Raw genomic sequence first — 27964 nt, 5'->3', positions numbered from 1 at the left:
TATAATTCGCGCGTTCAAATTAGTCCTTTTACTTTTATTTATTTACGGATTTACCCTAGATATTGTAATTGCAATTCAATTTAGTTTTTTTATGTTCTTTTTATTTATTTTATTAATTAATAGTGCAATTATTATTTTTATTCTATTTTTTTATCTATATATATTCTTTTTATATGTACACATATATATATTTTTTTAAAAACGAATATTTTCCTATTTTTTTAATGAATATTTTCATATATATATGTATATATTTACGTTTTTAAGTGATTAAATACTCCCCTTTTTTTCCTTTTTTAAAATATACTTATTTTTATTATTTTATATATGTATGTATAATTATTTTTTTTTATTTTCATAAGTATATTATGTGTTGTATTTATATATAAATTCTATAACCTAAAATTTTATTTGTAAATTATATGTATATTTTTAATCTTCATAATTTCTATGTGTACATCTTTTGATCCTTATTTATTTGTTTTCTATCCCATCCATTGTATAATTGTGTTTACATTTAATATTTTGCATGTCATGGATTACTTTTTTTATTCATTTGCTTATATTATTTTTATGTCAATGATGTATTTATTATTGTTATTATTATAGCATTTGTATGTATAAAATCACATTACATCATTTTTTACTCAAATTTAAAGATAGAAAATTTTTTAAAATTGAGATAATGTTCGTATTTAGGATTTTCAAGGGAATTGAGCCCTAACGTATTGGGTTCCGATTTTTCTTCGTTAAATCCGACAATCGAGCATTTCTCTTCAATGAAAAAAATAAAAACTCATTATTGGGAATTCAACACGTTGTGTCCTAACGTATTGGATGTGACGCATTGATTTCTCGAAATGAAGATTTTTTTAAAAATAATAAAGTAAATATTCCGAGTTTGGGATTTTAAAGGAATTGTGCCCTAACGTATTGGGTGTGATTTCTTAAATCTTGGATAAGTGGATGTTCTTTTAAAGTAAAGGAAATATTTCGAGTTTGGGATTCTAGAGGAATCGTGCCCTAACGTATTGGGTCTGATTTCTTAAATCTTGGATAAGTGGATGTTCTTTTAAAGTTTTATTGTACAAGTATTTTGGCCTAATTCATTTTGGGGAAAATTAGAATGCTGTGCCCTAACGCATTGGGTGTGGTATCTTATTTCTCTGAAATAATAAGGGTCTTAATACGTAACATTTTAAGTTTTGCTAAGGATTACGTTTTTTTCAAATTCTCGACATTAAGACATTAATTAATTAACTAGGTACCAATTTTTGGGCGTTACGAGGATGCTAAAATGGTTTCGACATCTACTATTAATTTTTATACTATATTTAAATTATAAATTAGTTTTTATACGATTAAATGTAATCTTTATATTCTTTGAATATGTTAATGTCAGTACTTATAATATAATTTTAAACTTTCTAACAATCACAGTTAAATGCATTTGATTAAAACTAATTTTGTACTATGTATAAAATTATAGATTTAATCAATTTTTTCAATTTGATTATTTTTAATATCTACATTTTTCAAATTTTTAATTGTTAATCTTGACGCAAGGAAAGTTAAAGGATTTAACTTATGATAATATAATATTATACATATGGTAATATATTTAGGATATGTACGTATTTTGGATATGATAATTTTTTCTATAAATCAAAACACATATTTGAACTATATAAAAATAAAACATTTAACACAAATATTTTAAAAATAAGTAGAAAGTTTAAGTAGATTAAATTTTATTTATAATTATCAATAAGTATTGGGTAAAATAATAAAAATAGATTGCACTTATAAAAAGAGAATACAAATCTAAATTTTGGAGACTATATTATTAAAACAGACTGATCGATCCAATGGACCTTAACAACGGCTCCATTTCCCTCACAGAATTTGACCAGAACCACCATCCCACAAATTCTCCGCTAATTAACAGAAAAATTGTCCACGATTTGTTGGCAGATGAATCGGGGGACATTGCAAACGTAAGCAGGATCATGAAGAAGGCTTTACCAGCGAACACTAAGTCCTCCAAAGACGCCAAAGAGACGGTCCAATAATGCATTTCTAAGTTCAAGTTTCGTCACTGGCGAAGGTAGAGGGGGAAAAGGTTGTAGCCATCAAAAGATTAAGCTCTCAGTTCACCACTTCTCATATCCCTCAATCTCCTCTTCAGTATCTGGAACCATTCACATTAGCACGATGAAGCTGAATCATTAGGCCAATCAGGAAGAAACATATACATATATATATAAATTGTTTAACGAAGGTTGCAGTTTGGGAATGAAGAAAGGTTACATACAGATAGTGGGATTCTAACCCAAGCTTGCTTATTGAATGAACTAACTGGATCATTCTAACCTATTTATATTTTATCTAACAACAGCATATGCATGATATGTATGCACATGTATGTACATATGCTCTTAGCGTTATGGTTTAAATTCCCTATATCTCATAAAATTATTATATTCTGGGTACTAGAACATGCAGTATTTAATAATATTTTTGCACTTATGAACCCTTTTCGTACTCGGGCCTTATTCACTGAAATTAACTGGTGGGATTTGATAAGAGAGAATATGAAACAGTTCTTCAATTCTCAAGCAACAGGGAAGTGAGCACTTCACCTGTATGGTTTCATTCCCTTTATTTCTTCTTTAAAGTACTCATGCCCGACACACATATACATATATGCGTGTTGATATATGGAAAAGCTTAGAGAAAGTCTGTGTTACTACTTTCACTCGGTAACAAGGGTACAAGACTGAGCCTAACCAGATTACTTACTTAAAACTCAGGATTCACTCGACAGGAGTTGAAAAAACAGATTATGAATTATTGGTTGTAAAACAAGCGTCAATGGTGATGCACCAAGCACCTTAAAACATAAATCTTCAAGGCAAAAGTGTAGTCTTACATATTGAGCACGATGTAGTATTTTCTGCTCACTTATGCATAAATCTACTGCTAGCTGTTTCAGAAACACTCCTCGATTCTGTAGTTCTTGAGATGTTATATCCAAATCCATGGAGCCACTTTCCTATAAAAAAAATTAAATTAAATTAAAGAGTGGCACATTAACTTGAGGTATTTAGATATCAGACCTAATTCAGTTTTGTCAAATAAAGAGTTTCTTGTTGTTATGGTAATTTCAGTCCATGTACATGTACAGTTTTTCAAGTTCTCAAAAAAAGATTTCGACTAAAAATATTTGTAAAAGAAGATGCTTCCAATTTCCCTCTTACCCTATGTTACTCAGACTCAGGTGTGAGTATCAAACATGAAAATGTGTCCGATACAGATATGTTAATTTTTTTTTTCTAATTTTTTTCATGCATCTGGGAGCCTAAAGGATAATATTCCATACTCATATTTGAATATGTGTCGGAAACAGGTAATTTAAGGGAAATGAAGAATCAGACAATATGGTCCTCACCTTCAAGAATTTAGAATACTTTGATATGCTTGATTCACAATTGTCAAGAATAAATTGCAGTGCTTTTTCTTCAATTTCAGGGTATCTTAAATCCTTCCTGATAATAGATTCATTGGATGCCATAGCAGCCATCTGAAGAAGTAATCTTTAAGAATTCAATGCTTAAACTTTGAGCCTGGGATTTAGAAGGTAGAGAGTTTACAAACCTCCTCAAACTGCTTGCTCATGCTTGGAGGGCTGACTGTTAGGTAAGCATATGCCATTAACTCCAATGGCCAACCACTGATTTGTATAGGATAACACTGAGAACTGCTACAAAAGATTCACAAGAATGAAACGAATCATTAATAATGGAATAAATTTGATTTTAAATCAACAAATCAAACCCGAAACTCGAGGAAATATATATGTATCCAGCTTACGCAGACAATCCATGCTTCTTCAAAGCTTTCAATTTCTGCTTATAACATTTGTCAGATATTTTAAGGGATAGAGGTAGCTCTACTGAATCATTAAGATTTGTGCCCTCTTTTGGAACAAATCCATAAGATAATAGCAGCTCTGCATTAGATTTTTTGCCATATGATATGAAAACCTGCATAAAATAATGCAAGTAACCAGTCATCGATAAGACATTTTAAACTTTCTGGTCCAGAAATCTAAACATTGAAGAAGTTCATGTGTACAACAGGCTAGCCTGAAAGTCTATGATCATTATAAAACGTTACTTTTAAGGATCAGTCCTTGTTCCAAAATGTATATATCGAGCAAAATCAGTTTGGATACACAGAGTGCATATGCGCGTCACATACTGCCATTACCTTCGCCCTGCAAAACTAACTTATTTTGGTTTATAGGGCTCACAATTATATCCCATTATCTTCCTTTTCCTTTCAATATAACATTGATGCACACTATAGGCTACATGCATTCATGTTTTCTATATGCAGCAGGAAAATATCATGCATATACCTATGTGCATTTATAGTAAGTTTTTTTCCCCTTCTCATGAAGCTTCCATATCTGAATACCAACCCGCTCTCTTGCAGGAAGCCTGTAATCTTTTAAGGCATATCATTGACAAAACCAAGTAACAATATAAGTTTTACGTACTGTGTCCCACTGATTTTATTATTGCTCCAATCATCTGAATGTCCCAGAGATCGAAGAACATAACATGATATATATTTACTATGAGGATCTGATTTACCTGCTCACCTGACTGATATGCCCGATCAGTTGTAAAGACAACTGCCTGTGATGATTTGTCATAATTCAAATATGTTTCCACCTGAATCAGTAAAAACAGATAGAGCACTCAGATTGGCATAGACACCCAATTTTATCTAGGTTCTTTTGACCCGAAGTTAGTCCTTGATTTTTGCAAATTATGGCAGTTATATATCTCACAAGCATATTTAATAGAGAAAGACCTCTCTATACCTCACAGCTATGATTGAGCATATCTGCCCAAGGAACCAAGGCAACCTTTCCATCCATTGAAGATAGGTATATCTGTGTTTAACAGAGAAATAAAGATTTTAAAGCTTCCATTCTTCTGAATTTTCTTCTTTTGTACATTTTCTTAAACCATAAGTTTTACATGTAAGAATTTTATATGATGGATATATATGTGTATATGTATGTATAACTGGTATCAAAGTGAACTTGAAAGTACGGCATCCCTCTTTGGTTGGATTTAGTTTGAATTGACAAACACAGTTGAGGTTAACATCCATTATAACATTTCAAAGTACACCTGCTTACCAATCGTGATAAGAGAATGCCAAAAGACCATCTGAAAGTCACCAAATTGAATACCTGCAAATAATTTATACTGCAAAATAAATAGAAAGCGATATGTTGTTCTGACTCCTCATTTTTCTTTAAGTACTCATTTCCAACGCATATTTGAAATAGGTATGAGGATATGATCCTCTAAGCACTCTCCAAATACATGTATATCTTGAAAAAAAATTGAAGATATCCGTGCTAGACATATACCTATATCCAACAACTTTGATCTAAAATCTAAATTTAAAGACAGCAGGATATTTGCAAAAAGGGGTTGATAAAACAACCTAAATGCAAGTAAAGTTGAATTACTAAAAACATATACTTCCTTTACTAGTTTTTTTCTTAAAGAGAACAAATACTTGGATAAAACAAGATGCTATTTCCTTACTGATTGAACTTACACACACACATGTATATATGGGTAAAGATGTTTTCATTTGCCCTATCGCAGAAGCTTCATAAAGTGGTATCATCAGAAGCAGATCATTAGAATAACGCTTCAAATTACACTAACATAGCAGAAAACTAGTTTTGCATTGTAGAGCTATGTTGCTTTGACTTTTTTGTTTCCAACACGCATTTAGGTAACGTATGAGGATATGGATCTCAAAGGATGCTCCATAGAAAAACATAAAAAAAATTTAAACTTCCTCGTCTCTGACACTCACGTCTGAGTCTGAGTAACATAAATATGGAGTGAGTACCTCTTTAGGGAATAAATGAGGATGCTTGGAAAATATCCTACGTCTTAAATCGTCGAATCTACATGAAACATGAGAACAATTTATTGGAAGCAAATTAGAAATTTTTATACTCACTATGTTACTCTAACTCAGGGATGAGAGTCAGATTCATGTTTGTGTCCAACACGATATGTTAAATTTCGTATAAGAATCATACCCATACTCATATCCAAATATATATTGGATAGAGATTTCAGACATGAATACTTTAAACAAAATGAAGACAAGGAGCAATATAGTTCTAGGAATATAAACCAATAACCTAATATGAACCAAGTAATGGTTGAGAGCCATACGTTCCAGTAATATCAGCAATTCTTTCAATAGCCCGAAGCCTTATCTGCGATGCTTTGAGATACCTGTCTAGTTCTGATCGTGTCCTGAAACAATACAGAGAGACTGTACAGGGAAAATCTGAGTAACCCCTCTATGCATAGCAAGGTAAAACTCTTGAGAGTTCAACCATGCCACCAAGTAGGCAAGGCCAGAAAAGAATCTTTGTTCTACTTGGGCTCGAGTTCAAGTGTCAGATATGGGTCTTTGGCTGACATGTATTATTCAAAAATTTCCTAGATTTTCATGTGTTGAAAGGTCTCTGAAAGATTATGTCCTCGTATTCACTATTCATGCTCAAGTATGTATTGGACACGAATATTTAAAGAAAAATAAAGAGATGAAACTCACCAGTATAAAAGAGAATAGGGTTGTCGAGGTAAGGAAGATATATAATTGCTCCATCTGGAAGATTTCTGGAGATTTGCTTCACTAATAAGATAGGTTGCTGTTGCGGAAAGGATCGATTCGAGAACTCCGATATGACTACAAGTAAATTGACCGGAACGAAAAATAAAGTGAACACAAGGATTTACGTGGTTCGGCTTTAATGCCTACGTCCACGGGCAGAGGCGAAAAGAAATTTCACTATAACAAGATGAAGATTACAAGTGTTTTACACTCAAGACACAACCCGAGAACCTCACAACTCTCAACCCCTATAGAAAACCCGAAAGCTAAAATCCTAGCTTTCAAAGAACAAGCTTTGCTCTCTCTTGGTTTGGGATGATCAATATGGCTAATGAACCTCTCTATTTATAAGAGAGTTCAAGGACATAATTGTCCAAAACTTTGGCAAAGATTTGTGGTTGAAAATGGACACCAACAACCATCCACTAATCCACTACCACCAACAACCCACTACCAACAACAACAATCCACTACCAATTTTAAGTCATTTCTTAACAGTTGCTAACAATGGCAAATCTGCAACATTATGCTGTTTTAATACGTGACCAACCTCAGGTGAACTCCAATCCTAAGATTAAAGAACAATTATAACGTTAAAACCAATTAAAACTGCTCCAGTGTTTAAATCTGATTGAAAATTTTAACTAAAAACCAATAAACCAATATATAAAATACTCCTAAACTTGGTCATGAACAAAATCAGTTCTAATAACTTACTGAATCTGAAGTGATGAGAGCGAGGGAGGCACAAGGAGAAGCTTCTCGCCCCTGTTGATTTTCTTCAAAGCAACCAATCCTCTCTTTCCCATTTCCACTTTGTTTATCCCCACCTTTTGAGGAGGCAAGCCGGAATCCAACAACCATTTTTAAAGAGCCTCAGCATTCTCCAAGGAATCAATGTCGCAGCCCCAAGGCAGGGTCGTGTCCGACGACATCGTTTTGGTTTCGGAAATTGAGCGTTGAACCGAGCGTGCTCTCTTGAGATGAAGTGAAGGGTGACTGTGAGAATAGCTTAGCTTGAAGTGGAGTCGTGGAGAGAAAGTTGGAAGGGAGAAAAGGGTAGCGTGGAAGGTTCTAGAAGCTTCGGCCATGGCTGGGAACTTCGAAGGAGGTTACGTGTAATCTGATTAAAAAGGAAAAAAAAATTCTAAGCGCGACGTGGTGAAAATGGTGATTGGGATTTGGTCGTTTTTGACGGTTACATCCAACTAAACTACAGTATCAATTTTATCTAAAAAACATATTTTGTTTTATTACTTAAAATATTATTATTTTTCTATTATAACTTTGCTTCTTATGTATAATGAATATTCAGGGCAAAATATCAATAAAATCCTCTTTTTTTTTTAAATTAGTAAAATGGGCCCATTAAAAAATTAATTTCAGGAATGGTCCAATTCCCCGAAAATGCGTCCACATCAATACGTTGTCAGGTGACGAGGCAGGAAAACGCTTCTTTAAGGGAGCGCTTTGCTTACGTGGACATAAAACGCGCCCTCAAGGACGTGTTTTGCCTGTGTCTCCTGTTGTTTAGGGTTCTGGATTTTTGCTAGTTAGGGTTTTGGGTTAGGGTTTTTAGGTTTTTAGGTTTAGGGTTTTAAAGAAAAAATTAAATAAATAAGAGATTAGGGTTTAGAGTTTATTAATTAAATTAATTATGAATTTTTTAAAATTGTATTAGGTTTCGTGTTTATGATTTTTAAAGAAAAAATTAATTAAATTAGAATTTAGGGTTATTTGAGTAAATTAATTAAAAATTTTAAAAAATCAGATTGGGGTTTAGTGTTAATTTAAAAAAGCTCCCACGTGGACGCGATTTTGCTACAGTAGCTCCTGAAAAAATAATTTCGAAAAGACGTTTCTGAGCAAATAGTGTCAAAAAACGCTTTAAGCAGGATGCTTTGTCAGCAAAAGTACTGAAAGAAGCTCCCACATGGACTCGCTTTTGCTACAGTAGCTCCTGAAAAAATAATTTCGAGAAGACGTTTCTGAGCAAATAGTGTCAAAAAACGCTTTAAGCAGAATGCTTTGTCAGCAAAAGTACTGAAAGAAGCCCCCACGTGGACGCGCTTTTGCTACAGTAGCTCCTAGAAAAATAATTTCGAGAAGACGTTTCTGAGCAAATAGTGTCAAAAAATGCTTTAAGCAGGATGCTTTGTCAGCAAAAGTACTGAAAGAAGCTCCCACCTGGACGCGCTTTTGCTACAGTAGCTCCTGAAAAAATAATTTCAAAAAGACATTTCTAAGCAAATAGTGTCAAAAACGCTTTAAGCATGATGCTTTGTCAAAAAAAGTACTAAAAAAAGCTCCCACGTGTACACGCTTTTGCTACAGTAGCTCATGTTTGGCTTGAGGGTGTAAATGAGACAAAAAATTTTCTTAGATTGCATAAGTTACAGCAAAAAAAATTTAAAGAGTCTAAGAAGGATAAAAATTGAAGATAAGTGAACGTATTAGTGCTGTTATTTACTATGATTGTGAGGTTCGTCACACCGAGAATGGTGTTGTTTTTTTATCGGATAATACAATGCGGCTGGTTTTTAACCAGAACATAGATTTGACAGAACTTCGTAAAAGAATTAGGCGTAAAATATTCGAAACAATGCCAATGAAAGTTCTGTCTATTACGTATCGGTTTTGTTCTTCTGTTGATTCGATGACATATGACTCGTTCGACGTAAAAGGTGCTTGTAGCTTTGAGGCAATGGTGCAGACTCATCTCGCTATTGGAGCACCCTATATGGAGTTATATGTATAATTTACATCGCCAAATGATGCACTTGTGACTGTTGTTCGAGAGGTATACACGGCCCCTACCCGACACTCAGTTAGTGGGTTACAAAATACGGAACAACCCATGTTTGGTATCGGTATGGAATACACATCCCCTGCACGACACTTTATCAGTAAATAGGACATGCACCTCGATGGGTCGATGTTTGATGCTGGAAATACGTACTGGGGAACGACATCAACTTCTAGTGGTTGGCAATCTACATCCAATTAGGGACATTATGAAATGCCTAGAAGAAGGGATGATGTACTCCCTACGACGTCCATCGGTGAGGGGACCTCATACGTTACAGATGATGGTTGGTTAGAAAATGACTCCGATGTGGATCTACCTCGAGAGCCCGGTCCCGATGGTGCAGAAGTTGCACTATTTTCTGAACCGGAGTCTATTCCAATTGAACCTGAAAATGTCGAAAGGGGTTCAGATGAAGAAGAAGATCCGCGATTCAGGGCATACTCACCTCCAGCCCATATACATAATGTCGATCTATCTGCAGATGATGCGTTGGAGTTTCTAGATCCACCACACAGGTTGTGTGATCGCACAAGTTCGATACTGGATTCGGGTGAATTTGAAGTTGGTAATGATAGTTTTATTGGTGCATTGAAACAACATAGCATCAATAACGACGTTAACTACCATGTGGTTAAATCCAAAGCTGATAAGTTTGAGGCGAAGTGTGTAGTGCAAGACGGTACATGCTCATGGAAAATCTACGCCTTGTTAAGGAAAAAGACAAGGTTGTGGGAGATAAAAATACAAAGGTCCACATATATGTGCTGCAAGTACAGTATTTAGGGTTTCTGAATAATACTGTTATTATGTAATGTTGCATTATTTAATATACTCCGTTGATAGGTATTTCACAAGATCAACCCAAGATGGATTCAGCTATGTTAGCAAGCTTGATACTACCCACGGTGAAGGCAGATCCCAAGACTTCAGTGCCGGTCTTAATTTCAAATATTCGTAGCCAAATGGGGTACACGCCCTCTTACCGCAAGGCTTGGATAGCTAAGCAGAAAGAGTTGGAGAAGATGCATAGTGGGTGGAACGTTTCAAATAATTAAATATGGCAGTAGTGTCAAGTGCTAGAGAGATACGTCTCAGGTTGCATAACAGACCTTGAAATGGAACATGCGTACTATAACAGTCGATTGCTACGTGGATACCAAGTGTTCAAATGCCTATTTTGGACCTTTAAGCAATGTCGAAACGTATTTCTATACTGCAAGCCATTGGTACAAATTGACGGTACCTTTATGTTTGGTAGATATACCCATCGATTATTACTAGCAGTGGCACAGGATGACAGTGGGAGAATTCTTCCAATTGCGTTTGCAATAACACCAGGGGAGTTAGCTAATGACTGAGATTTCGTTCTATCTAGGTTAATGAGACATGTGTGCCCCCAACCTGATATCTGTGTTATTTCGGATTGGGGCACCGGAATACTAGCTGCAATTAATCGACAGGAAAGCTTATGGCAGTACACACACCATCGGTATTGCCTAAGGCACGTTGCTTCCAACTACTACAGGCAATATCCATCTAAGAATGAACGACGACAAGTGATCAACATGGGTATTTAGTCTCTATTAATATAATTCCGTGTGTCATTTTAAATTTATTTTAAATGAAATAGTGATATGTAATATTCGCTATGAACTTATATTGGCAGGGTATGAAATAAATAAATATCGTTTTCACGAGATGTTGGCAGTTTTGGGTTCAATTAACGGCGAAGGCGCGAACTACCTTTGTAACATACCTTTCAAACAGTGGGCACAAGTATACAATGGTGGCCTACGATATGGTCATATGACCTCAAACCTGGCTGAATGCATAAATTCTGTTCTAAAAGGAACACGCCATCTACCGATAACATAGGTTGTGCGAGAGACATATTTTCGTTTGGCGGCGCTATTTCCAAAGTGAGCAGTGAGTTATGCAGGCCAAATGTAGGGAGGCCATGTATGGTGCAGTAAGGTAGTGCAAGAAATTAACAAGGCCAAGGTATGGGCGAATACCATGCACACAGTGTGTCACGATCGAGACAACTTATGGTTTCGTGTGACAGAGTTTGACAAACCGCACCAAGGTGTTATTGGCGGGCAATATCATGTACACTTGCGAAATAGGACTTGCGACTGTGGGATGTTTGACGCACTTCGTTATCCATGCGCTCATGTAATTGCAGCTTGTTAGAATCTCCATCTAGATCCGATGAGCTATGTCGACAAAATGTACAAATTAGAAAACATGTACAACGTCTAAAGACACGTATTCCCACCGGTCCTAGATAAACGTAAGTGGCCGTCTGTATCGCTTACTCCCTTTAAGCTGTTACCGGATAGAGAATTACATCGCAAACCAAAGGGTCGACTTTGCGCGACTAGAATACGTAACAATATGGATATCCGAGAAATAGCCAATCAACCCAAGTTGTGCGGATGGTGTAGGAACCCAGGCCATACAAGCCAATCATGCCCAAATCGCAATAATTGAACATTGTTGTAAAAAAAATTGTATTATTTATATTATTTTAAATCAAATAATATGGAAATATTCAGAATATTGACTTATTTAAAAGAAAATCTATTTTATTAAAAATATTAAAGTAAATTACAATTACTTTATTCAAAACAACATTTTATTTTATTAAATAAAATAATATAGAAATATTCAAAATATTGTGTTATTTAAAAGAATTTTTATTATATTAAAAATGTAAAAGTAAATTTCTATTTTATTACATCAAATAATATCAAAATATTCAAAATGTTTGTACAAATATATTAAAGTAAAAATCAATCTCTGTGTCCGCCAGATTCAGTGCCACATGGCGGCCGTCGACGATTACGCGCTGGATTCCTCTTTTGTCCAGCTTCTGGCAGGGGTTGTGGTTGCTCCGACGAGGATTTTGGTTCTTCCGGTAGGGGATCTGGTTTTCGGTGTTGGGACGATAAGCCACATTGATAGAATAGTGATTGTAGAGGTGTTTGCATCACCAACGGCGAAGCTGTTTGAAACCCATACGGTGATGGGGATTGGTAAAAAGAAGAGCTCTCCGACGGCCCCTCATGCGATCCCTCGTGCGACGATAGCCTATACTTCAGCGGTCCACTCGGTGTAATCGAAAATAGAAATGAACCGGGCCATTGACTCCAACCTGCCATAGGACTAGAAAAAAGAAACATATAAGGGTTAGGATACATAAAAGGACTAGGATACGCCTTTGGCATCATCTGAAAAGGTTGTGCGGTGGGTATCGTCAGTTTAAGTGTTAGGTCGGGTGACTGTGTTAGTGCTGTTGCTAGACTTGGTGATTATATGGGTGCTGTTGATAGGTCGAGTGATTGTGTGGGCGCTGTTGATGGGCCTACGTCGTCGTCCCTTCTTCTTGGATTTAAAGGGCCATGTCGTTCCCTTTGGACACGCAATTGCCGCTGCCTCTCCTCTTGCCATGAATTTTAAACCATGGCATGTATTCCGGCACGCACGCTAACTCTGGAACGATGATCGGATCCCGAGTATGTATATAATCATACCGATCTTCCCATATTTGGATGTAGTGTGACCAGAATCTCGACCAATCCGTATGCAATTGTCGTAAGTCGGTTTTGTGATGATCATCTAACACCTCAGGTGCCACGGGAATCAGTTGTCAGAATCTAAATTACCGTAATACTCTGTCCGACTGGTGCATCTCCAGGGTCGCAAAGTTGACCAATAGGACTTTCACATGGCAAGCGTTTGGATTTTGGAAGAACGCATCCGGAATTACTGCCCGAATTGTCGGATCCTCGTATGGTGTCCATTGAAACTATATGAACATGATGGAAATATTAGTTATATACATAATGCATAATACTAAATACTAAATACTAAATACCAATCGACTATCTCACGATGGAAATATCTATTTTATTTAATATTTACTTGTGTTTTCGAGCGTTAGTCTAATAGAAGCCGTATATCTTCAAGAGAGGTAGGTAATCGAGCATAACTTGCCAAATAGTTCCACCTAATTAAATAAATTTTTAGCATTCGATTATATTTTAAATCTACGTAATAATTGTAAAATCTAATATAAAATTTACCTCGTTATGAGTGGGAATGTATACGAGTGATCCACTCGAGGACATAAAAATGGAAAGCAAAACCGTGCCCATGACTGCAGTAGTGATAGGCAACCTCCGATTTTCGCTTTATTCTGTTGCGTCGCCCCGCACATCTCCCGGTACAATGTTGCCAACACGGCAGACCCTCAACTAAATTCACCAGCTGCTCTAAAATCAACGAGTTTCAACAGCCATCTTAGATGTACAAGGTTCCGTGACAAGTCTAGCATCATATAACCTCCAATTATCTGAAGAATGTATGCTCGAGCATATCAGATTTTTTCCAGTTCGGTAGAATCATCATTCGGCTATGGGAATGTGTCTCATAACCTGCCCATCTCGATCCGACCTTCGTTAATATTCTCCGGAATAGTACCCAAAAGCTCGTAGCATACCACTCCCTAATCACCTGATTGAACAGACTCAGTGACCACGTACCCGTCCACCGGCAATCTCAATTGCAAATTTACGTCTTTCAAAGTGATAGTGCATTCTCCACATAAAAAGATGGAATGTGTGCGTCTCGGGTCTCCACCTCTCAATCAACGCACTGATAAGTTTCGGGTCCAACTTGCATCCTCGGCCTACCGTCGCCACGTGCCAAAAACCCGCTTCCCGCAAGTAATTCTCTACCAACGGTGATAGAGGACCATGCATATTACGGATATAGTATTGCAATATCCGATCTATAGACTTTTATAAGAAATAATAAAATAAAAATTATTTAAAATTGCATAAATCAAAAAAATTTTAAATAATATTTAAAAATTAAATTTAATACTTACCATTTTCATTTGTTCGACGAATATTTGCTTGTTATCGAGACGAATTAATTCTCCGGCCATTATTAATACGGTCAAATTTTTATGATTTAAAAAATTAAAAAAAATAAAATTAAAGCTTTTTTAAATAATTAAAAAATTAATTTTTTTAAGAGAAATTTGAGAGGAATTTGAGATAAAGGATTTAGGTGTGAAAAAAATGAAAGGGGGAATTTTTATAGTTTTTTTTTTACCGTTGGAAGGGTCACCAACGGTAAAAAAAGTAACTGTTGCTACTGTTCACGCGTGGGCAAAACGCTTCCTCAAGGAAGTGCTTTGTCCACGTGGACAGAAAACGAGTCCTTAAGGGTGCGCTTTATGTCCACTTAGGCAAAGCGCTTCCTTGAGGAAGCGTTTTTTTGCCTCGTCACCTGACAACGCGCTGATGTGGACGCGTTTTCGGGAAAATAGGGTCATTCCGATAATTAATTTTTTAATGCGGCCATTTCAGTAATTTTTAAAAAAATAAGGCTTTTATTGGTATTTTGGCCGAATATTTAATTTTATCAAAAATCATTTTATCCATTTAGTTAAATTTTTTTTACCTCTTAAATTTGTATTGTCGATCAAATCACCAAAAATAATAAAAACATTAACTCTTATTGACTTTGCTGATGTGGCAAGCACGAGCATTGCAATGTGAATATCACATTAGCAATTAATTAATTTTTAAATTTTTAAAATTTTAAAATATATAAAAAAATATTTTAAAAATAAAAAGTATTTAATTTATTTAATAAATATATAAAAACTTTAATTTTTAAAAAATCAATTAATTGCCAACATGTTAACTACTTGCCTCGTTAACGTTTTTCTTCTATTTTATGATAATTTGACATACAATACAATGCAAGTTTAAAAATAAAAAAATACAAAAAATTAAATGTAATGTTAAAATAACTTTTATAAAATTAAGAGCATGTATGGTTGACTATAATACCAAAGCATTACAGCTCAATTCAGTGGGCCCATCATTAAATCGTTGTTTGGTGGGCTGTAATAAGACAGCCCCATTCGATATGGGATTATTCAGGGTAAAAACGTTGTTTACCATTCGGTGGTCTCCCATGATTCAGGGAATGGGTGGGTGGGTAAGAAATTAGCTAAAGCTTTCAATTTTACCCTTACTATTATCCTTTCTTTCTCACATTTGAAATCTTTTCCTTTCTTTTTCATGCTTCTTCCTTCCACTGTAATATAAAAAATTCCCAACTTATCAATTTAAACCTATTTTTAATCCCATTTCCTCCGAACCCAATCTGCATTTTCTCTTCTTCTTCAATTCTTTTTCTCTTCAATATATTGACAAAATTGGAAATTCTTGATAGCTTAATCCATTGAAAAGAGAAGTGAAGCGTTTTTCGGGTCGTCCCGCAGGATCCAAGAACTGGTAAGTTTTAATTCGGACCCAAATTTCAAATGCCCTACATTTGTACAGGTTTTAAGAGGAAAATGAAAGGGGGATTTCAGATAAAACTCTCTTACGCCTTCTATACGTTCACTATCTAACTAATTTCCAGGAAGGGTTTCTATTTTGCATTTTTGGGTTTGCTTCTTTTGCTGGGTATTTTTTTTTTGTCTTGGTTCTGGTTTTAATGCCCTTTGGCTTGCTTAGAAACTCCGTTTGGTGTCTGCTAACTTAAACTTACTGTCATTTTGGATTCACATGATCTTCGTTTTAGTTTAGTGTATGGTATGGCGTCAAATTATGTAATTTTAGCTGAAGTTGTTAATGCTTTAATGAGCTTTGTGTGCTTAAAATAGTAATTTGTTCGCTGTAAATTATTGATTCTAAACTCTGTTGATCTTTCTAAGGTTTGATATGTATAATGTTTTTTTACTATATGTTTCATTTATACCATTGATTGCATCTATAGAATTGATGTTTCATAGTATACATGTTTCCTGGTGTTGGAATCTTGGGTGTTCATTTATACCATTGATTGCATCTGATTTTTTTTTTTTTAATTTCCACTGGTTCAATTAATTTCTTGTAAGAATGGCTGTAGCCAAAGTGCAGATAACAGAATAGTAAAACAAGGGTATTTAGTTGCTTTTATTTTACCATTAACTCTACACTTTTAGTTTAGTTTGTGCAGTCCATAGGTCTGATGTAGAGTTTTAACTTCGTTTTTCCAAGGGTATTTAGTTACTATCCTTATCGAAAAAGGGTGCGGCTTGTGGAGTTTCTACATAATGTGCTTAATCTAAAGACCCTTATTCTAGATCTGGTATGAAGAATTCTCCAAGTGCTCTTATTCATTTATCGATAATTACATCAAAAATTGCAGCATACAAACCAACTAACATTTCGTTTTAATTTTGTGTAGGAGTTTAGGCTGATGGTGAAAAAGGATTGAGGTCACTACTTATACTTTCTTGTTTATCATTTCATGTCAAGGAGACCAAAATTTCTGGAGTTGATGAAAGCAAATATGCATTTGAGATGATTAGTTATTTCTTGAACCATGCAATGGTTCTAGAGAAGCTCATATTAAGAATGATTAACCTGCTTGAAAAAGATGAATTGTGTATCTTGAAAAAACTATTGAGGTTACCAATGAATTTAAAGAAATGTGAAGTTGTCGTACACTAGTATTTCTTATGTTATGGTTGGAACTGTTCACTATCTCTATAGGTTTGGTTTTGTGTAGCACTTTTGAGAAATTAAATGCCATATGGTGTTATGGTTAGAATTGTTCATTGTCTGCTATTTGTGTATTTGGTTTATGCAACGGGTTAGAACAGTTTGTTGAATGTAGTGGGTTTGATTTTGAGTAGCCCTTTTTGTTGGGTTCAGATAGAAGCAGCTGCTTTGCATGATAATAGGATCGTTATTTTGTGGTTTTGATTTTTCCTCTGTCATTGATATCATGATAATAGGATCATTATTTTGTGGTTTTGATTTTTCCTGTCATTGATATTCAACGTTTCACTCAATCATAAAAACATCATATCATGTTTGGTTTTATGATCATTTTGTAATCATGGAACATCATTGATGTATAATGAGTCACATTGGAATGGTATCCCAAATCATAGAGCAACAGCGCTTACTCTTGGATTCTTTGGTACATTGTTCGTCAACAGATTGAACATTCACATATTACCCTACAATGGTGTAATCAAATCCATTCAACTTCAAGTGAATGTCAATGATGCTAAAATCATTGTAATTCAGTGAAAGTTCATAACAAAGATTAATTTCTTGTCGGGTATGTGTTGGTTCTTATTAGATTTTTTTGACCCATAATAATCATTGATCCCAGGGTGTTTGTATCATTTAGTATAATATTTTTTTTTTTGGTGATAAGAAAACATAACATAGGAATCATATAATCCTAAATCAAAACCCTTCTCCGAGGTTGTTCAAACAATTGTAAAGCGTCCTCATTGCTACAAGCCATTTTCCTCATTGCTACGAGCCATTTTCGCAAGATAATTCACAATTGAATGTAAAATATTATGTTTGCATAATCCACAAGATAATTTGCAAGTTATGAACATTATATTTGGATGTAAAATATAATTCTCAAGCTATCTATTATTTCTAATTTTTGACTTTTTAGTTTAGAAGATAATTAAATTATTTGTTTCGCTAATGATATTTTAGCACATTAAATATACATTGCAAATTAAAAATAATAAAGTAGATTACATATTATTTTTTAAATATTATATATTATAATTTTTATTAATTCATATTTTAAACATAATTATATTAAGAATGTTATTAAATTATATATTATTTTATTAAATTGTATTTAATAATAATTATGTTAAAATATTATTAAATTATATCATTATTTTTACTAAATTGTATTTAGTAATAATCTTATTAAAATTTAATAACAATAACAATAATCATCTAACTAAAAAATTTCTACTAAGACTAATTTGGTCATTTAAGTCTTTTTCTTTATGCTATTACAACATCCATTACATTCAACCAAACACAAGAATACTATTGCAGCTTTATTCCATTCCATTTACTGATTACAGCTATATTACATTACATCTTTATTCCATTACAGTCCTATTCTATTCACCCCAACTAAACGTGCCCTAAAAGTTCAAATAAGTCATTATGTTAGAAAAACAACGATGCCTATAAACATGATTAAAAATTGTTTAATTACAACGTGAAATAATTTCTACAGGTAGTTTATTATTATAAAATTTTATTTATCTTCAAATATCATTTTTTTCTATTATATGCATCTTCTTCTTTTAACCACAATAAATCATGCATTAATTTCATATTCGCATAATCTCTTAGATTATGTCATGTTGATAAGTTTATGATATTTATCATACAATTTTTCATGTCATTATTATTTTGTTCTAATATGAGTTAAAAGATCCAAAAGCTTTAGTTCTTTATCTGATGCATTCTCAATGAAAATATGTAGATGGATAAACAATTTCTTTTTTATAAAACCTTTAATACAGCACTCTGTTGGATTAAGAATAAATAAATTCCCAAAAAAAAAAATCTAGGGCAGACAACTAGACCATCAAATCTGCAAGAACAAGTGTACCTATCACCCCCTATATTTCCCAAACTCTATTTTGCTTGAAAAATATTCCAACATAAATATCGGAAAGCTGTCTAAATACATGCCAACATTTACATCCTAGTCCGAGTAAACATCCACCACCGGAGCGTATATTATTATCACAAGCAACTTTTTATTCAGCCAAAACCAATATGTTTCATTGACTACTTCCTCAGGGTTAGTGTATAGGACCTTCTCAACAAACATTTACAAACCCTTTTGATCTGAACTATCTATACATTCCCCCAAAATGTGCACACACACAAAAGCTATCTATAGCTACGAGCATTTCAAGCCATCTAAGCTTAAATGCAGTTTAGTTCAACGGTATGCTGCCATACCAGAAGCTTAAACTGAGTAGTTCAATTACCTCTGATGCATTGGCTTCCCCTGAAAGTTACCTACGACTTGAGATTTACATGCCAAGAAAAACTAGAATGTTAAAAGACGCAACCACCCCTCTAGGTGATCGACAATCTAGCGTATGATTACTAATTGCCTAAAAGTTACAGCCAAACCTCAAAAGTAATTCTAACTAAAGCTCAAAACAAGATAGAAGTCTTCGACTACAATAAAAAGGGAAAAAGAAACTTAATGCAAAAGATAGCAGCTACACTAAAATTCAAGTTTGCCATTTGATGAGAAGCTCTAGGCTGATGACGATCTAACTAGGGTTCTCTATGCAATGGACCGAAGACAAGCGAATCTAATTGTTCCTCGGATCTTTTTAGGTAGTGCTAACTTGCAAAAGTGCATAGTGCCTACCAAACTGTGCGACGAGAAATGCTGAAGATTTTGAAAACCTGGGGCAACTTCTATGGAAGATCTTAATCATGCTCTACCTTGAGTAAGGATGATAGCGACTACTGCCTCCGTATCCTGTTCTACTACCATATACAGGACCACCAAAACCAGCACCCGGGCCTGAATCATAACTACCACTTGAGCCTGAACCACCATAACTTCCATAGCCGCCACCTGCACGTCCATATGCACCTATACCACTCCCACTAAGCCCACCAGCATAGGAACCAAAGCTGCTAGAATAACCAAATGATGGATCTCCATGATAACCATAAAAACCACCACCACCAAACCCCCCATAACTACCACCAAAATCAGCACCACTACCAGCATAACCACCATAATCTCCAAATCTACTGCCAAAACCTCCAAAAGACCTATAAGGACCAGGACCATAACCACCATCACCACCATAGTCACAAAATCCACCAAAACCATCGTTGTATGAGCGTATATTAGATTCCCTACCATATCCAGGACCAGGTGCTGGGTTTGAGGCTCTCTTTGGTTCAGCCTTCTTGATTTCAACCTACAATAAAGAAGTACGTCAATCTAGGTTTCCTTCACTGGTAAATTATCTTGCCTGCCTTGAGAAGGAAAGACTTAATAACAACAATAAACCTGCCCCAAACACAGCTGAATTGAAAGTTGAAACACTAAATCTCTTAAAACCAACAGAAGTACACAATGATATTTAACTTGAGAATAACAATAATTGTTACTTCCATCAGCAGAAGAGTTTGACATGCCACTTCGCACTGTTTCTCCGCAAAGATTACATACATATCTGTTTACATCAGATTGAGTACTCACCTGAGTACCCTCCATATCTATCAAGTTTCCATTGGCCAGCATATTGTCAACCACTTCTTCACTGTCAAACACAATAAACCCAAAACCCCGAGATCGCTTTGTTGCGTGGTCTCGTATTATCTCATGTTCCACCACCTCTCCATACTTTGAGAAGAAATTCTTGAATTCATCTAAGGTTCAAACAGAAAAGAAAAGGAAAACATTAAACAAACAATATCCTCCCGTTAAAAGTATAAACAATAACAATTAGAAAAATAAACTGTAACACTTGATGTTACAAAAAGAAAATGCATAAAATCAAATACTAGACCTTCGGTAACAGATGTCAGAATCCCGCCAACAAATAATTTCTTTGTCTTGATGTCATTTGACTGCGAAGAACCTTTTGGGATAGTTCTCTTAATCTCAACCTGTACCAAATAATTAAGCCTTCATACAATATTGCAATTCAAAAGCACTTCAAAAGTCTAACAAGCTCAAATTGAAATATCCAACCTTTCCACCAAAATACAAATATGACATTACAGCTAAACCGACCTAACAATATAGAGCTCACTTGTTAAGCATTGCATTACAAAGGACTAACATTTTCTTGTTCTTCCAATTTCTGCAACCTTAGCACCAAGAAGCTTAGCTGTACACAACTAAAATGCCAAAGAAGTAGCTAGACCCTAGGAAAATCAAAAACCTAGTTCTAAACCTTTTAATTTACTTCGACTCTTCAATTTTCTTAAGTACCTATCCGTGTTTAATACGGGTCCAATACATATCTAGAAAAGGTATAGGGATATTATCTTCAAAAGGTAACTTCCAAATACGTGAAAACACTTAGGAATACTAAATATACTTGTATCCAACACTCATACCCAAGTCTGAGGAAAATAGCTAAACTTATCAGAGCCAACAGCAGAACTTTCAGATACAAAAAATAATAATATTTAAAAAAAAGTTTGAGGTTTTAGCTTACTTGCTTGCCATTAATGACATGATCTTTTTGCATAACAGTGTCAACAACAGAAGGATCCGCAAAGGTAATGAACCCGAAACCACGGGGGCGACCCGTATGCCGATCTTTCATTATAACAAAATCTGTAATGTCCCCATACTTTTCGAAGTACTTTATAAATGTCTCTGAACCCACGCCCCCAAAAAAATTGAAAATTCAATAATTGAAGAACACCCATCAAACGAAAACAAATAGAAACCTCAAAGAGAGTAATAAAAGAAAGAAAGCTCGGATCACCTGAAGTTGTATCCCTCGCTAAGCCTCCAATGAATATTTTCCTGCACATGAAAGAAGGGGGGACTATTAAATATCCAGAAAGGTTTGGAAAGATAAAACAAAGAGCACAAGGGTATAAATTTATAGTACCCAGGGCTAGCACCATCGTTGTCATTGCTTCTTCTGGTACCCATGGAAGTTAGGGTTCTGAGATCTATGGAGGATAAAGAGAGAAATGAAAAGTGGGGCTAGGGTTTTACTGATTGGCAGAACTAGAAGGTAGGGTTATGAAATAGGAAGGAGAAAGGCGAACCACAAATGGAAAATCAAATTGTTTTGGTTTACATCGTTATTTGGTGTGTATTAAAGTAACTAAATTATACCCCTTTTTTTTTTTTGAGAAATTTCTTTAAAATCCCGTTTTTAAAAATATTTACGGGATTAGGTTTTTTTTTTTCTTTTTTGTAAAATTACAAGATTGAGTCTAAATAATGAAAATGCAGCTGATTTGTAGAAAAAAACGCTTCCATAAATGAAAAAGCCCCTTTTATGCATACGGAAATATGATATAGTGTTTTTGTCAAAAAAAACATGATATAAGGTTAAATGAATTATAGCAAGTGGACGGTATCAAACGAATGTATAAAATTAAAGTTTATATATCTAGTAGATCCGTATAGGCGATCATATAAAGGGAATGATTTTAGATCAAAGCAATTTGATGAATTTTTTCTAAAAGTTTATATCAAAATAGTACTAGTTGATGAGACTTAGTTCAGAAACATAAAAAGTAAAGTCGAATTTTTTTAGTTATTCTCTCAATTCGAATAAAATGCAACTAGATCTAGTATGTATGAGTTGGCGATCATAATCTATATGGATAGAATTTATGGTGGAATCTCAAAAAACAAGCAATTTATGTTGGGTCTTTATCCTTTTTTTTTTTTGGTTCATTAAGGTTTTAGTTTAAACTTCTGGTTATCTTGGTAGGAATTTGATATATTTATTTCCGCCTCAACAAATAGTTTTTTTTTCACAAGGAATTGTGATGTCTTTTTATGATATCGCAGACCTTTTTATTAGTTCCTATTTGTGGTGCACGATTTTTTGGAATGTAGGCAATGGTTATGATCGATTCGATAGAAATGAGGGAATAGTATGTATTTTTCGTTGAGATTTTTCTGAAAAAAATCATCACATCTTTCTACGATTCCTTATTAAAGATATTCAGTCCATCAGAATAGAAGTTAAAGAGGGTATTTATGCCCGTTGTGTCCTTTATATGGAAATCAGAGACCAGGGGGTCGTTCCCTTAACTCGTACTAATGAGAGTTTGACTCCTCAAAAAATTGAACAAAAAGCTTCTGAATTGGCCTATTTTTTTTTGTGTGTACCGATTGAAGTCTTTTGAAATGAATTGTAGAATAAAAACTTTCTCGTCAGGAGGAAAAAGCTCAATCCAAAAATCTTCTTTTTTCTATAACAAAACTAAACTGAAATTTTTTCAGAATTCCCATTCAAACCAAAGCAGATGTATACGGAAGAGTCATAACATAAATTTTTTTTTCACAAAAGTAGTTTTTTATGCGTCTGTAAATGTAAAATTGCTTAACTTAATTCAGTAACAAAATAAGCAAGAAATCGAAATATTGGATTCATCTCATATATCAAAGTATTTCAAAATAAAGACTTTCACTTTTTATTTTCAATATTTGGAAGTTGATACGTTAGATACAAATAGATCATATCTTGTAAATTCCCTCTACTTTTCTTTTCTCAACTGGCCCCTCTCCTTTTTTCCTTTCTTTATTGTTCCTTACGAACTAAAAACTATACAAATGGATTTTAGGTTTAGTGTTTTGTTTTTTTAAAGTAGGGTTAGGATTTAGTGGATTCTAAGATTTAGGGTTTAGGGTTTAGGATTTTTGAGTTTTTTTTTTATATTTTTCAATTTTTTTATATATTCTTTAGTTTCTTTATAATTTTTTAAGATGTAAAGTTAATAATTATTTAATTTGATATTTAGAAGCATTATATTTGCACTAATCGTATGTTTAAATTATTTGAATTGTAAAATTCACTTTGATTTATAATTGAAACTTGAACTACTGGATTTGATAAAATCTTAGTTTGTAATTTCTTTCGATTTTTTTAATGCAACTGAGTTTTAATCATTTTTTTTCACGGAAGCTTGAGGTCAATCAAATTTTTCAGTGTATTATTTTTTTCAATGCATCCGGTGTGTCACTCGCACAAAGACCTATTGTTTCAAGTTACGAAGTTCAACAGACCGAATCAAGGTATTGTTGGGAGAGCATACTGTGTACACCTGAGACAACGGACCTGCGACTATGAGAGAGTTGGCGCACTTCGTTTTCCATGCGCCCATGCAATTGCAACATGTATCAATCAATGTTTGAATCACATGAGCTTTGTGGACAAAGTGTACAAAGTAAAACACATGTATAACGTGTGGAGAAACGTATTCCCACCGATCCCAGATGAACGTATGTGGCCGTCAGTATCGAGCGCTCCATTCAAGTTGTTACTTGATAGATCATTGCGTCATAAACCAATCGATTCAGATACGCAACAGCATGGACATCCGGGAGAAGACAAACCAACCGAGGTTATGCGGGTGGTGTAGGAACCCAGGACATACAATGTCATCATGTCCACATCGACGGGATGATATAAGGACAATGCCTCATTGATAGATTTATTAATTTTTTAACTGATTTATTAATTTTTAACTGCAATCTATTTGTTAATTTTTTTTCATTCACACTCAAATTTTGTTGTAACTTGTAAACACGCGTTTTTATTATACCATACAAATCAATAAAATATACAACTTTGTTCCATTATTCCCATGCAGACTTGATTTAATAATATGAAATGACCATGACAACCAATTTTGATGTAAAAACAATATTTGTTTAAAAACATTTCATATCCAACATCAATGCAATAAAAACCTTTCATATTTATTTAAAAATCTACATGAGAAGTACAAAAAAAAAATCAATCCAATTCTCAGGCAGAATGTGTGCCACATCAGGGTGGTCAACGGTTGTGAGCTGGATTCCTTCTTGGTTCAACCTCCGGTACAGGTTATGGTTTCGGCCTCTCATATTCATCACCTTCATTTGTAGTTGATTGCGATCGATTGCTCATCGGTTGCCATCTTGTATCCTCTGTTCTAGGAATATGTGGTTGCAAAGATGGTCCACCTTGGTAGAACAATGATCCCGGAGGTGTTTGCGACACCATCAGCGTAGGAGTATAGCTATATTGTGTCCCATACATCGATGGCATAATGATCGAACTTACGGCCAGTGCCCCAAACATAAACAACCTATATGTCATCGTTGGCATCGTCGTCATCTAAAACGTCGATGGCAGAGGCATGTAATATGTCGAGGACGGAGGTCCAAAAAATAAAATCTAACACAGATGTAGAAATAGTAAAATATGGTATAATATTAAAGGTGATCATGGGTTGGGCTACCCGGCCCGGCCCGACGGCCAGCCCGAAAAATGGGAGGGTTCGGGTAAAAATATAGGCCCAAAATATGAGTTTGTACAAAAAAATTAGGCTCGTTTAGAAAACGGGTCGGGCTCGGGTAAAACTTTTTTGGCCCGAGCCCGGCCCGAATTATATATTAAATATATATTTTATTTTTAATCAAATATATATTTTATATATATTAAATATATATATATTAAATATCGATCGGCCCGAGCCGGGCTTGGATAAATTTTTAGGCCCATATTTCGAGCCGAGCCCGGGCCTAGAAATCAGGCCTAAAATTTTATGTGGGCTCGACCCGAACCCGGCCCGGCCCATGATCACCTCTATGCAATATGTGGTGCTTGTGTAAAAATGACGGGGTTAGTATAAGTACTAAAATAAGTCGAGTCATACTAACCGGGGGGTGGTGCAGCCATCGATATTGATTCATGCGTACGTGTAGACGATGGACCCGTCTCGACAGTTGCGCCAGACCTTGGATGCCTAAGCGCCCGTCATGGCCTCATCGTATGCGGTTGCCTATCCTTACCTCTTCCACTAGCAGATATGGCTTGCCATGAACCCTAAACTGTGATATGTACTTTAAATCGCAAGTTAACTCCAGAGCGATAATGGCCTTGGGAGTAGGTAAAAACTCGTTCCTATTATTCCAAATATTGATATATTGCGCATGAAATGTAGGCCAATGCTTATTCGTTCTCTTCCACAAGTCGATATGATGTAGATCTTCGATGTCTTAGGGTGCCAGCAGAATCGATTGCCTAAACCCGAATTGCTGCAACACTATCCGACTCATGCATCTCCACCGTAGCATACACTACCAATTTCACCTTCACATGCCAGATGTTAGGATTCACCAAGAATTCGGACAGGATGCATCTTGAATTTTCAAATCGGAGTATGACGTTCATTCAAATTATATTAAAATAAAAAAAATAGTTATATATATACTATTAATTTTTTAATCAACTACGTTAATATTATATAATTCAAATTTAAAAAGTACATACATTTGCTTCCAATCGTTGGTCTAACAGAAGCCGTATATATCGAAGCTTATCGGGTAGTCCTACGTAACTTAACTTATGGTTCTACCTATTGAAATAATATGTTAACACAATAATTTAAATTTTAAATAAATTTATTATAGTAATTATATTATCTAATGGATTTTACCTTGTTACGAGTGAGAATGTATAAGGGTAATCTGCTCGATGACGTAAAAATGTTAGCCAATTCCACACCTATGATTGCAGTAGAAGCATACAACCATCGATTTGAATTTTTTGTGGTTCTGTCGCCTGACACATCTCCTGGTATAATGTTGTCAACACGATTGACCTCTAACTGAGTTCACATGCTTCTTTAAAGTCGACGAGTTTTAGTAGTCACCTTAGATGGACAAAATTTCGTGACTTATTGGGCATTAGGAGACCCCCGATGATCATAAGGATGTACGCTCAAACGTGTTGTTCTCTTTGGACTTCACTTGAATCCTTATTGAGCCCACCGAAATTTCTTCTTAACCAATTCATATCTATCCAGGCTCTATAAATCATTTCCAAAACCCTCCCCAAAAGTTGCTCGCACACGTCTCTCCAATTGACTGCGTAAATTAACCCAGTCACTACTGGCCTATCGACCGGTAACCCAAGCTGTAACTGCACATCCTCCAGAGTGATGGTACACTTGCCGCATGGAAGATAGAATGTGTGCATCCCGGGTCTCCACCTTTCCACCAACGCGCTTACAAGTGTGGGGTCCAATTTACACCCCTTACCCATAATGGCCACGTGCAAAAATCCCACATCTCTTAAATAGGGTTTGATTAAGGGTGATGGAGGAGTGGGTAGCTTACAAATATACGTCTCCAAAATTTGATCTTCCTCCTATATATAAAAAATTCAAAATATTAAATTCCAATATAAGAAGAAAATATTTAAATTAAATTAGATTCAATATAATAAAAAAAATTCTTACAATTTGCAATTGATCGATCGAAATGTGCTTGCCATCCAAACAGATTAGAGATTTTGTCTTTGCTACTTTAAAAAAACATGAAATAAATTGTAATAGAAAAATAATTTACGAAAATCTTAATACAACTTTAATAAAAAAAGAGTTGAGAGAGAAATAAAATTTGAGTGAGAAATTAAGAGGGAATTGAGAGAGATTTGAGAATGTGAGAGAAAGATAGTTGAGATTGAATTGAAAAATAAAATGAAAGGGAGGGGTTTATATAAAAAAAATATGGCCGTTTGGGAGGGAGAGTCGTTGGTTTCAATGACTAATTAAATAACCGTTAGGAGTGATCGTTGGGGGAAAATACTTCCAGTTGGAAGCGTTTTTCTGGAAATCATCTAAAAATACTTCCAGCTAGAAGCGTTTTTCGTTATTTCGGCTCAATCCCGTAATTTTACAAAAAAACGACCTAATCCAGTAATTATTTAAAAAACAAAATTTATATGTAATTCAATCCATTTTTTTACTTAGGGTTTTTTTTATATACCAAAAATGGTATATAAAAGTTTTAGGTACCATTTTATGATTTTCTGGT

At 34.7% G+C, this 27964-nt stretch overlaps 2 protein-coding genes and 1 long non-coding RNA gene across 3 annotated transcripts; 1 reads left to right on the top strand and 2 right to left on the bottom strand.

Moving 5' to 3' along the window:
* Positions 1-1729: 1729 nt before the first annotated feature.
* LOC107908494 (actin-histidine N-methyltransferase) lies at positions 1730-6693 on the bottom strand. Its single transcript, XM_041099668.1, has 11 exons — positions 6676-6693; positions 6288-6371; positions 5953-6010; positions 5219-5272; positions 4895-4966; positions 4662-4742; positions 3874-4046; positions 3658-3763; positions 3452-3583; positions 2933-3055; positions 1730-2191 (listed from the first exon to the last, which is right to left on the bottom strand). The coding sequence occupies exons 5-11, from the start codon at positions 4949-4951 to the stop codon at positions 2141-2143; spliced, it is 723 nt and encodes a 240-aa protein (XP_040955602.1). The 5' UTR covers positions 4952-4966; positions 5219-5272; positions 5953-6010; positions 6288-6371; positions 6676-6693; the 3' UTR covers positions 1730-2140.
* An 8817-nt stretch (positions 6694-15510) lies between these two features.
* On the top strand, positions 15511-17170 carry LOC107916317 (uncharacterized). Its single transcript, XR_001689462.2, has 3 exons — positions 15511-15864; positions 16615-16705; positions 16805-17170. It is a non-coding gene; the product is annotated as an uncharacterized lncRNA (long non-coding RNA).
* Positions 17171-19163: 1993 nt separating this feature from the next.
* Positions 19164-22394, bottom strand: LOC107916320 (heterogeneous nuclear ribonucleoprotein 1). The gene is made up of 6 exons (XM_016845545.2): positions 22023-22394; positions 21894-21934; positions 21618-21781; positions 20961-21060; positions 20651-20820; positions 19164-20366 (listed from the first exon to the last, which is right to left on the bottom strand). Exons 1-6 carry the CDS (start codon positions 22064-22066, stop codon positions 19872-19874), a joined length of 1014 nt encoding a protein of 337 aa, XP_016701034.1. The 5' UTR covers positions 22067-22394; the 3' UTR covers positions 19164-19871.
* Positions 22395-27964: the final 5570 nt, after the last annotated feature.

This window comes from Gossypium hirsutum, chromosome D08, assembly GCF_007990345.1.
Source record: "Gossypium hirsutum isolate 1008001.06 chromosome D08, Gossypium_hirsutum_v2.1, whole genome shotgun sequence".
NCBI lineage: Eukaryota > Viridiplantae > Streptophyta > Magnoliopsida > Malvales > Malvaceae > Gossypium > Gossypium hirsutum.
Note: the sequence above shows the minus strand (reverse complement) of the source record. Positions and strands in the feature narration are given on the sequence as shown.